This window comes from Artemia sp. Qi Xiang Cuo, chromosome 7, assembly GCF_049724085.1.
Source record: "Artemia sp. Qi Xiang Cuo chromosome 7, ASM4972408v1, whole genome shotgun sequence".
Classification (NCBI taxonomy): Eukaryota; Metazoa; Arthropoda; class Branchiopoda; order Anostraca; family Artemiidae; genus Artemia; species Artemia sp. Qi Xiang Cuo.
Genome location: NC_142800.1, coordinates 77,685,191 through 77,698,342, shown reverse-complemented (window position 1 = coordinate 77,698,342; position 13,152 = coordinate 77,685,191). Strand labels below are relative to the sequence as shown.

General features: G+C 39.2%; 1 protein-coding gene across 5 annotated transcripts in view; it reads left to right on the top strand.

Moving 5' to 3' along the window:
* Positions 1-13,152, top strand: part of LOC148950714 (echinoderm microtubule-associated protein-like 2) — a 193,721-nt gene that overhangs the window by 159,903 nt on the left and 20,666 nt on the right. For all 5 annotated transcript variants that reach the window (XM_089092591.1, XM_089092590.1, XM_089092588.1 and 2 more), the window contains 2 exons: positions 10,557-10,658; positions 12,316-12,420. In XM_089092591.1, coding sequence (XP_088948717.1) covers positions 10,557-10,658; positions 12,316-12,420 — 207 coding nt within the window. The remainder of the gene's footprint in view (positions 1-10,556; positions 10,659-12,315; positions 12,421-13,152) is intronic.

The window sequence follows — 13,152 nt, the reverse complement described above, 5'->3', positions numbered from 1 at the left end:
TATTGGGAAATGGTTATGTACAGCCTTTAAACATTTGCTTTACTCTCAAAAATCATATATATGTAATTCGGTAGATTTAGCTGAAAAACTCAAAAACGTAAATATCTCAGAAAATACAATTATAAGTAGCTTGGCATTGTTTCAATGTATACAAATATTGATGTCGCAGTATCTGAACAGTTATTAGAAAATAAAATCAAAGAAAATTATTACTTAATAGAAGCTTCAGCAGCAGGAATAGATTGTGAAGTCTTAATGACCTTGGTTAAACTCTGTAACAAGTACTCAATATATTTCCAATCCCGTAATTCTTTTCCCGTAATTCATAGTTTACCATGTGAGATTTCTGACAAGCCCTTAAACATAATTTACCTCCCCTACATCCCAAAAATCACTACAAATCTTAAAAAAGTTTGCACAAAAAATACTCTGAATGTAGTATTCACAAATAATCTTAAAATCATAAATTTTTTAAATTCTGGTAAAGATAAAACCCCAGTTACTCGCCAAAGAGGGGTCTATCAAATACCATGCGATTGTGGCAAATATTATGTAGGTACAAAACACAAGAATTTAGAAAAGCGCATACAACAGCATAAATATGATATAGTCAAAGCTCTAAATTCTAATATTTCCACTGTTTCATTTGATTCTGCATAAGGCAGCCAATGCATAAGGCACAATATACTTTTTGATGAATCCGCCCTTATTAGCAATGACCTAGGCATTGGAATTGGAAATCAATTTCAATCAGGGTATTTGCACATATATATATATATATATATATATATATATATATATATATATATATATATATATATATATATATATATATATATATATATATATATATATATATATATATATATATATATATATATATATATATATATATATATATATATATATATATATATATATATATATATATATATATATATATATATATATATATATATATATATATATATATATATATATATATATATATAAAAATATATATATATATATATATATATATATATATATTGCCCCATCATACATGCAAAATACAACACTGACGGAGTTATAAAGAAAAGAAAGGAAAAGAAACAAATAAATTCTGACAAATACAAACAAAACCAAAACAAAGAAGAACTGACAAGAAAAAATACAAGTAAGGGCAGTCATACATTGGCACAAACGCATGATAACGAAGGAAAATTTCAGAGATGCTTTCACCAATAATCTGCCTCTGATATCTCTCATTTTTTTTTTTGCACCGCGGGCGCTGGGCTAGCAACTCTGTACTGCAAAAATAGGGAGCTGTTGTTAGTCCAAAGAGGCAGCCGTGGCACATATTTCGCATACTTGTAAAACACTCCGAATAGCCTTAATATCTGAAGCAGTAAGAAGAGACCAAAATGGTGCAAGGGCAAGTAGTTACGGAACAGCAAATGCATTATAAACGCTAGCTAAGATTCGGCGGTTAAATTTAAACTTTAAATCAACTAGTAAACCATACGCATTCCTTTTGAAAGAAATCTTTCAAAAGTTGACGCGTGGCGCGAAGATTTGACCCAATCGGTACATCAAGATAGATCAGTGTATCTTGTGCATTAATAACGTGTTCACCCGCTCAATCTGAGCAGCGATTGCACACCAGGAACTCAGTCTTGCTCTCATTAAATCGAAGACCAATACGTTTATGCTCCCTATTGACGAAAATTTTTCTCAATTCCAAAAGCTGTTCTACTAATATTAAGGATGTCATCCGCATAGTTAGCTAGCGAAACATCAATACCTTTAAATATATATGTGGTTAGAACTTTCTGTTGCGGCACAATATCAGTATTATTAAACAGAGGCGGAGAAGTTACAGCGTCCTGTCTTAATACCCTTTTTTTTTACTGGAATTGAAGGAGTAATTTCCACCGTACCAAGTGAGATGGTGACCTTAACTCTGGCGTTTAGCTTTTTGTACATAACACGTATCGATTTGATGACATGAATATTAACTCGACGTTTATAAGCAGTCAATAAGATATGCGAATGTACACCCGAGTCGAAAGCTCTAGGTACGTCTAACTCAGCAAAATGTAATACCTCATTATTTTCATGAGAATGTAGAAGTAAATTAGCAATCAAATGGTGAGCATGGTCGCGGTCTACTCCTTTCTTGAAGCCGAATTGGTTATCTGGTGTATAACACTAAATCAGATATCTCGTCAATAATTAATAACTCGAAAATTTTGCACAAAACCGGTGACAACGTAATTGGCTAAAAGAAGAACATTGGTCTGAGGACTTTCCCCTTTTAGTACCGGCATTATTACTCCAGTACTGAAAAAATCGGGAACTATACCACAACAGAATATTCTCTGAAAGAGTAAGGTCAGATGCTCCATCAGGAAAGTGGACCCGCATCTTAGATGCTTTGCACAGAGGCCAATGACACCACGAGACGTTTCCTTTTGTAGTTTAGAAATGCACTCTGTAACCGCAGATCGAGCAGCAATAAAACTGATTTCGTCAATTAATTGGCCCCAGTAACCATAAAGCTCCCTTTCTTATTGGTTTGACAATGATGGATTAGGCTCCGAAAACTCACTTTTAAAATAATCATACCACTGGTCATTGGTAGTTTTGATAGCATTATAGGCTTTTGAACTATCTCGTTTGAGCACCGTCCATAAGAAATTTGTACCACTTATGGCTTTACTTGATAGTTCAGCTACTGATTTAGCCTGATGTTGCCTAAGCACTTTCGCGAAATTTCGCTTTGTTTTCAGAAGAATTTCATTTACCAAACCTTGCCGTGGCATACCACACCCCTTCCTGAGAACCAACGAGATCATTATTACCTGACCGACCATGCTTCTCGAATCCAAGACTTACTCTTCGGATGTGTACGCTAGGATGTTCGGCAGCGCGTAGAGCGTGAACGATATCAGCACAGTATATATTCAGCAGGGTTTGCTTCTTTGCATAGGTTAGTGGTTTTTTTTTTGGGGTAAATTAGATGAAGCGGCGCTTTGATCTTTCCCAAAATAGAATCACAAACAGCCTGGAGCACTACACAAGTGAACATATGGAACGCAACATATCTGCACAAGCCCAGTCGGTGGTTTCATGCCATTTACTATCATTGTCTCGAATTGGATCACTCGGTGCAATAAGTAGAACAGGGAATATATTACTGATAGACGTATGGTCTGATGTTTGGAAAGTGGAGATAAGTGAGGATGCGGAGTCTGGTTTTACATTCGGGAACACATGAAAAACTCCAGAGAAGATATACTACTAGAGTTTTGGATATATGTTAAACCTTGGGCATTCTCGACCACCACGAGCTGAGGGCACATGCGATTCAGAATATTGGTATGACTGCTACCCAAAATAGAATCACAAACAGCCTGGAGCACTACACAAGCGAACATATGGAACGCAACATATCTGCACAAGCCCAGTCGGTGGTTTCATGCCATTTACTATCATTGTCTCGAATTGGATCACTCGGTGCAATAAGTAGAACAGGGAATATATTACTGATAGACGTATGGTCTGATGTTTGGAAAGTGGAGATAAGTGAGGATGCGGAGTCTGGTTTTACATTCGGGAACACATGAAAAACTCCAGAGAAGATATACTACTAGAGTTTTGGATATATGTTAAACCTTGGGCATTCTCGACCACCACGAGCTGAGGGCACATGCGATTCAGAATATTGGTATGACTGCTACCCAAAATAGAATCACAAACAGCCTGGAGCACTACACAAGCGAACATATGGAACGCAACATATCTGCACAAGCCCAGTCGGTGGTTTCATGCCATTTACTATCATTGTCTCGAATTGGATCTATCAGTGCAATAAGTAGAACAGGGAATATATTACTGATAGACGTATGGTCTGAGGTTTGGAAAGTGGAGATAAGTGAGGATGCGGAGTCTGGTTTTACATTCGGGAACACATGAAAAACTCCAGAGAAGATATACTACTAGAGTTTTGGATATATGTTAAACCTTGGGCATTCTCGACCACCACGAGCTGAGGGCACATGCGATTCAGAATATTGGTATGACTGCTACCCAAAATAGAATCACAAACAGCCTGGAGCACTACACAAGCGAACATATGGAACGCAACATATCTGCACAAGCCCAGTCGGTGGTTTCATGCCATTTACTATCATTGTCTCGAATTGGATCACTCGGTGCAATAAGTAGAACAGGGAATATATTACTGATAGACGTATGGTCTGATGTTTGGAAAGTGGAGATAAGTGAGGATGCGGAGTCTGGTTTTACATTCGGGAACACATGAAAAACTCCAGAGAAGATATACTACTAGAGTTTTGGATATATGTTAAACCTTGGGCATTCTCGACCACCACGAGCTGAGGGCACATGCGATTCAGAATATTGGTAGGACTGCTACCCAAAATAGAATCACAAACAGCCTGGAGCACTACACAAGCGAACATATGGAACGCAACATATCTGCACAAGCCCAGTCGGTGGTTTCATGCCATTTACTATCATTGTCTCGAATTGGATCACTCGGTGCAATAAGTAGAACAGGGAATATATTACTGATAGACGTATGGTCTGATGTTTGGAAAGTGGAGATAAGTGAGGATGCGGAGTCTGGTTTTACATTCGGGAACACATGAAAAACTCCAGAGAAGATATACTACTAGAGTTTTGGATATATGTTAAACCTTGGGCATTCTCGACCACCACGAGCTGAGGGCACATGCGATTCAGAATATTGGTATGACTGCTATCCAAAATAGAATCACAAACAGCCTGGAGCACTACACAAGTGAACATATGGAACGCAACATATCTGCACAAGCCCAGTCGGTGGTTTCATACCATTTACTATCATTGTCTCGAATTGGATCACTCGGTGCAATAAGTAGAACAGGGAATATATTACTGATAGACGTATGGTCTGATGTTTGGAAAGTGGAGATAAGTGAGGATGCGGAGTCTGGTTTTACATTCGGGAACACATGAAAAACTCCAGAGAAGATATACTACTAGAGTTTTGGATATATGTTAAACCTTGGGCATTCTCGACCACCACGAGCTGAGGGCACATGCGATTCAGAATATTGGTATGACTGCTACCCAAAATAGAATCACAAACAGCCTGGAGCACTACACAAGTGAACATATGGAACGCAACATATCTGCACAAGCCCAGTCGGTGGTTTCATGCCATTTACTATCATTGTCTCGAATTGGATCACTCGGTGCAATAAGTAGAACAGGGAATATATTACTGATAGACGTATGGTCTGATGTTTGGAAAGTGGAGATAAGTGAGGATGCGGAGTCTGGTTTTACATTCGGGAACACATGAAAAACTCCAGAGAAGATATACTACTAGAGTTTTGGATATATGTTAAACCTTGGGCATTCTCGACCACCACGAGCTGAGGGCACATGCGATTCAGAATATTGGTATGACTGCTACCCAAAATAGAATCACAAACAGCCTGGAGCACTACACAAGTGAACATATGGAACGCAACATATCTGCACAAGCCCAGTCGGTGGTTTCATGCCATTTACTATCATTGTCTCGTATTGGATCACTCGGTGCAATAAGTAGAACAGGGAATATATTACTGATAGACGTATGGTCTGATGTTTGGAAAGTGGAGATAAGTGAGGATGCGGAGTCTGGTTTTACATTCGGGAACACATGAAAAACTCCAGAGAAGATATACTACTAGAGTTTTGGATATATGTTAAACCTTGGGCATTCTCGACCACCACGAGCTGAGGGCACATGCGATTCAGAATATTGGTATGACTGCTACCCAAAATAGAATCACAAACAGCCTGGAGCACTACACAAGCGAACATATGGAACGGAACATATCTGCACAAGCCCAGTCGGTGGTTTCATGCCATTTACTATCATTGTCTCGAATTGGATCACTCGGTGCAATAAGTAGAACAGGGAATATATTACTGATAGACGTATGGTCTGATGTTTGGAAAGTGGAGATAAGTGAGGATGCGGAGTCTGGTTTTACATTCGGGAACACATGAAAAACTCCAGAGAAGATATACTACTAGAGTTTTGGATATATGTTAAACCTTGGGCATTCTCGACCACCACGAGCTGAGGGCACATGCGATTCAGAATATTGGTATGACTGCTACCCAAAATAGAATCACAAACAGCCTGGAGCACTACACAAGCGAACATATGGAACGCAAAATATCTGCACAAGCCCAGTCGGTGGTTTCATGCCATTTACTATCATTGTCTCGTATTGGATCACTCGGTGCAATAAGTAGAACAGGGAATATATTACTGATAGACGTATGGTCTGATGTTTGGAAAGTGGAGATAAGTGAGGATGCGGAGTCTGGTTTTACATTCGGGAACACATGAAAAACTCCAGAGAAGATATACTACTAGAGTTTTGGATATATGTTAAACCTTGGGCATTCTCGACCACCACGAGCTGAGGGCACATGCGATTCAGAATATTGGTATGACTGCTACCCAAAATAGAATCACAAACAGCCTGGAGCACTACACAAGTGAACATATGGAACGCAACATATCTGCACAAGCCCAGTCGGTGGTTTCATGCCATTTACTATCATTGTCTCGAATTGGATCACTCGGTGCAATAAGTAGAACAGGGAATATATTACTGATAGACGTATGGTCTGATGTTTGGAAAGTGGAGATAAGTGAGGATGCGGAGTCTGGTTTTACATTCGGGAACACATGAAAAACTCCAGAGAAGATATACTACTAGAGTTTTGGATATATGTTAAACCTTGGGCATTCTCGACCACCACGAGCTGAGGGCACATGCGATTCAGAATATTGGTATGACTGCTACCCAAAATAGAATCACAAACAGCCTGGAGCACTACACAAGCGAACATATGGAACGCAACATATCTGCACAAGCCCAGTCGGTGGTTTCATGCCATTTACTATCATTGTCTCGAGTTGGATCTATCGGTGCAATAAGTAGAACAGGGAATATATTACTGATAGACGTATGGTCTGAGGTTTGGAAAGTGGAGATAAGTGAGGATGCGGAGTCTGGTTTTACATTCGGGAACACATGAAAAACTCCAGAGAAGATATACTACTAGAGTTTTGGATATATGTTAAACCTTGGGCATTCTCGACCACCACGAGCTGAGGGCACATGCGATTCAGAATATTGGTATGACTGCTACCCAAAATAGAATCACAAACAGCCTGGAGCACTACACAAGCGAACATATGGAACGCAACATATCTGCACAAGCCCAGTCGGTGGTTTCATGCCATTTACTATCATTGTCTCGAGTTGGATCTATCGGTGCAATAAGTAGAACAGGGAATATATTACTGATAGACGTATGGTCTGATGTTTGGAAAGTGGAGATAAGTGAGGATGCGGAGTCTGGTTTTACATTCGGGAACACATGAAAAACTCCAGAGAAGATATACTACTAGAGTTTTGGATATATGTTAAACCTTGGGCATTCTCGACCACCACGAGCTGAGGGCACATGCGATTCAGAATATTTGTATGGCTGCTGCTGTCTTCAGAAAGGTTACTGTTAATATCGGCAGCAATGACTACTACTAGGTTTTGCACTTCATAATCTGACACAAGAGAACTGAGTAGGCGGCAAGCTTGATCAATTTGTCTTACTGATGTAGCATTACTCTAATCGGTGGGTAAATAGACTGAGACCACCACATAATTCTGAATTTCGAGTGCCGTAAAAAACAGTCACAGTCGTGAAATTGTTCGGTCATGAGGACACTTCTAGCAAGAATAGAAGTACCTCCCTTCGGCCGATCAGCCCTGGAGTGTCTTGCGGTACGACTTATTACGACAGTAGAAACAATCTTGCTCAACGAGCTTAGACTGTCGGCAGTGAGAACGTGCTCTTGTAGGCAGAGAACCTCATTTGTGTCACAGAGTTTGGATTATGGGTAATTTCACTGAGACTCCGCCATTAATATTCCATGATGTAACTCGTAGATCAGTATTTATTTAGAGGGATTCATAAGTTTCTCTGCGACAGGACATTTGTAGCTGTAACAAGGATGGTCAGCCTGGTTGCACTTTGCGCAATGCATTTTATTTTGACAGTGTAGCTTGTTCGAATTTCCAGTCTGCACACAGCGCACAGTGCTGGGCAATGTGTCCGTAAGCTTGGCAGTAGTAGCGGCGAGGAGGGAGAGAGAGAAACTGTTCGATAAGGATTTGCTCTTACTCGATTATCACAGACGAGGAAATGGACCCTAATAAGTCTTCTCGACTAGAAAACAGAAGCTTATAGGAACTAGTTTTGCCGATACGTGAGACTTAGGCACAGTTAGTTATCAAGTTCTGCAACTGAACGTCAGTAACACTGTTAGGAACGAAACGAGAAGTTTTGGCTGTAGTCGTAGCGATTGGTCCTTGGACTTGATAGCATCAGCTACAGCAGTAGCTTCATTTTTATCACTTTTGACGAGGCGCCAAGTATTTTTTCCCGGTCTAAGCTCAGTTATCGCCGACTTCGAGTCACTACACAAGTTATAAATAAAAGCTTTGCGGTCCTTGGGGTCGTTCAGCCCTTGAGGTGAATTCTTCAATGCAACGACAAAAGAAGCTTTGGATGATAATGTGGGGACTTGAGACAGAGCAGGTAATGGGTTGCGCTTCGACAGGATGTAATTATCGAAGTTGCACATAGTTAGTTAACTTTACGAGTAAGCGTATCACTTAATTCCCCTGCGACAACTCGTACTTCTTCAGGCTCGTGCAGCACGAAACGTGGTAGTGGTATTTACTTTTCAAGAATGTCCTGACAGTTATCTGCAGCTTTCTGTCGGTCACTTGGGCGATTCGTGCAGTTTGCAAAATTTCATAATACTTTTTTTGCTTCCATTAACGCATCATTGCTAAAAAAAAAAGCCCGCACCAGTTTTCGCAATATCGACGTGAGCATTCCCCACAACCCGGTTACGGTATCAAAAGTTCAAGACTGGAGACGATACAAACTGCTGGCTCTGCGTTGTATTTAGCAAGCAAGCATACAGCAGGTATCTCACTTAATCAAAGAAGAAAAGGGTTGAATGGTTGAATAGCCGTACAGACCACCGGGAGCAAGGGAAGCGTTGAGACCTGCTCACCTGTTCCCTGCAATTTAAGGCTAATTAAAACCGGCAGGTTTAATGCGGCGCTTCCGGCAGGTTCTCTCTCCTCTTTTGCTTGTTCCCAAACGATCCACGCGGCACTGTCGATGCACCTTAGGACAAATGTTGAAACTTTATCAAATTTGACTGGATTCTAGCAATTTGGCTAATTTCTGTTGGCATCCTCCAATCGGCAGCAATGAGCTAAAATAATTTTTCCCTGGGGAATTCACAGCTGTCAAGATAGCCAAAAGATATTCCGATCATAAAATATATCTCTTCAGATAAGTGTCCGCAGGGAAATCACTCACAATGTTTTTTCCAAAAACAGGGTTATATCCAAAAATTAGATGTTTATTCCACACGCTCTAGATCAAGACGTTTTGTATTTGAGCCGTTTTGTGGTTGGTCGATTTTTCTGAGAGAGGGGCGTTTCGCAAGTATAAGCTTAAAGAGAAGGGATAACAATTTTTTGTGCAAAATTTCTTAAATTGTAAAATTCCTGTCTTGCCATCGAAATGTTTTTAAATTTCGTTTTTGATTCTGATGTTTCCAAAATGTGTTTAAAATCAATTTTTTTTCTCATAATTTTGTCAGTTCAGTTTTGGAATATGTATGCAAAAGCAATGCGTTTTGGATACATTGATTTTCATTGCTTATCCCATTATATTTTGTACCAGCATGAAGAACCTTGTGAGCAGAATGCTCAAGGTGTCCTGCATGTTGTCCGTGGGTTGCAGGTTCGCCGCACCTGCCCTAAGATTTATCAAATAGCCCTTATGCCTGGAATATGGCATTTACAAAATTTTGTTCATTTGCATAAAAACAGGAAGGTTTATTTGATTCTGCAATTCTTTCGGATGTTTCGGTTTGACAACCTTGAACACTAATGGGCCCCGGAGGTGAAGAGTGGCACAAAAGGGAGCCTTCCTGTCACCTTTGGCTCCCTTTTCAAAAGAGGCGTCACCCAAAATTCTACGACTTCTCGTCGATACAATCACCCTCTATGGAAAGGAAAGAACAAACAATTGATACAGCACATGAAACCTGAAATATCAAAAATTTTGTATTCCCTTCTTCAGGGGCTTGAAAATTCCATTAGTGTGTATTGTGCATCGATAATTTTTCGGATTGTTGATATAGGGCCAGAAATAATTTAAATATTATAGTTTTTGAAGAAATCCAATAAGCCCAAATGTAATGTATTTTATTCTTAGAAATTTTCTCACGTTCTTTTGTGAGTTAACCCTTTATTTTGTGTTGGTTACTTCTTGATTTTCTATTTTTTGTTGGTCGTGCCGGAACAAAACGAAACAAGAAAAAGGAAATTGTTTTTTTTTTGTCTTTTTTTATCTTTATTTTGATTTGATTTTCTTTGGTAAATGTTGTATTTATTTTCTAGCCTCATATAAGAATATGGAACTCAGTAAGTCTCTCGACACTTCACGTTCTTGGCCTGGGAGAATTTGAAAGATCCATTACTGCGATATCCTTTTCTAAAGCAGTAAGTCAATCGAAATTGTTTTTTAAATAAATGAATTTTGATTTAATTTACTCTATTTTTATTTTTATATAAAAAGTAAAGAAAAATTATCATGTTGTACCCTTTTTTGTTGCAGTGTTTTGAGTTACATAAATTAGATAATCAGTTTTGACACTGTCGCTTGCATTGCAGTAAGAGTTTGGATCGATGCGTTTTCAGCTTTTTACTAGCTTATCAACATGGTCGGTAAACGTACAATCAGATAAAAGTACAACTCCAAGGATTTTTGCCGACGAAACAACGAGAAATGGCACTGGGGGAACTCGAGGTCTCGCTTTAGGTGGCAAAATCTGTTGATATTTAATTCAATGGGGTTGAGAGTCCATCTATATTCTTTGCGATTGTCAGCTTAGGTGGTTATTACTGAACTGCGGCTCTATCAGTTGGTTAAATACTGACAATTAAATAGGGACATCTACAAACTTGAATCATTCGTCAAAACTTGCTAGCACTACGTTGATCTGGGCATTTGAAGATAAATCCGGCAAGGTTTGTCCCATCTGGGGCTCCGCACGTTATATTTGGCCATTCCGAGGTATAATATCTTTCGAAAAATAGAAAAACACGCTGTGTTCGTCCTTTCAGGAAACTCAGAATAATAGCTATAGTACGTTTGTTGGCACCAATAGTTTGCATGTTTGTGGCCGCAGCAAAGTGGCTGATGAGGTCGAGTGATTTCTTAAAGTCTGCTACTGGAAAGGGCCCATAGCAGTTCTTTCAGATGAAGGATTCATTGACCCTGGGTGAGGACTAATGTGACGAATATTGATCGCAATACACCAAAATAATTTGACCACACTGTTGCCAGATGGTGTATTTGTGCCATTTAAGAGCTTCTTCAAAACGGTTGCTCACATGATTCTTAAATCAGCACATTTTTCAGAAAAAAAAACTGTACCATCGGTGTATTTAGCCTGAAAAATTGTGACTTTGGGGAATTTTTGCTTTTATGTCTGGGCTATCTTATGTCAGATATCTGGCAACACTAATCATAATGTGCTCTCTTGCCGAAATCTAAAACTTTCTGAATTTAGATATTGCACGGGAATTCTATTGAAGAACTGTGAACTGCATTTTCCGTTTTAGGGCAGTTTTGGTTATTTATTGCTAGTAAAAGTCATTTTGCTATCCTTTTTCTATCACTCCTCTCTCTCTCTCTCTCTCTCTCTCTCTCTCTCTCTTTTTCTCTCTCTCTCTCCCCCTCTCTCTCTCTCTCCCTCTCTCCCTCTCTCCCTCTCTCTCTCTCTCTCTCTCTCTCTCTCTCTCTCTCTCCCATCCTCTCTCTCTCTCTCTCTCTCTCTCTCTCTCTCTCTCTCTCTCTCTCTCTCTCTCTCTCTCTCTCTCTCTCTCTCTTTCTTTCTTTCTTTCTTTATCTCTTTTTAGGAAATTGAAAGGCTGCAGCTAGAATTAAAAATTCTGGACAAGATCAATGATACCGATCAATTGATAGATTTCTCTTCCCTCTTTGTCTCTCTTTCTCTCTCTCTCTCTATCTCTCTCTCTCTCTCTCTCTCTCTCCCTCTATGTCTCTTTTTTTCTCTTTCTCTTCTGCACAGAGGTGCTGCAATGATCAAGGTTATTCTATTCTATTAAGTGTTCACGATGTTATATTTTTCAGGACGGTGGAGGTCTTCTTGCAGCAATTGACGAGGCCAATGATCACGTTTTGTCTCTGTGGGAGTGGCAGAAAGGAGAAACAGGACACAAGATTACGGAAACCAAGGTTTTTTTTTATTTCCTCTGCAAAAAGTCACATGTCACCCCTCGGGAATAGAAATAGGATTACCTCTAAGGGGTGTGTTTTCCAGCCACAAGGGTTGCGGAGACAATTGGGTGACTCGTTTGTCGTTGTTTATTGTATAGTATTAACAAAAGTATGCTGTGCAACCACTGTATTGTAGACTAAAATAAGTATTTCATGTTGAAGTTTTACGGCGATATATCGGGGGAGGGGGGCACCCCATTCGAAATATTTATTCAACTCGTTAATTAATCGTAAACATGCAGATGAATAGATTATTTCTCCTAAAAAAGAATAACGAAAAAAATCTCTAACTCGTAATATGGTTTTGGATAAAACCTTACCCACCCTCCCTCCGAAAAAAGTTCTTTGTAACCCACCTCACCTCCGGAGCAAAAATTGTGCGTACGACCCTTCGATGAACAATTAATACAAGTAAAGTAAGTAATTTGGGTTGCTAATGTGGTATGTCTTTAAAAAGGGAAAGCAAAGCCCAACCGAAAAAAATGGCTTTTTTCTTTCTTCTCTTCACTAATTGTCCATCACATTCTTTGAAAAAAGGGTATGTATATATAGTCCCCATCCCCTGTTTAGATAAAGAGAAAAGAAAACAATGAATTACTCACATTTACTCAATTATACTCAACTTTACCGCTAAGGTAGTATTCATTAATTTTTGTTTTGTTTTGACACTTATATAATTTCGATAGAATT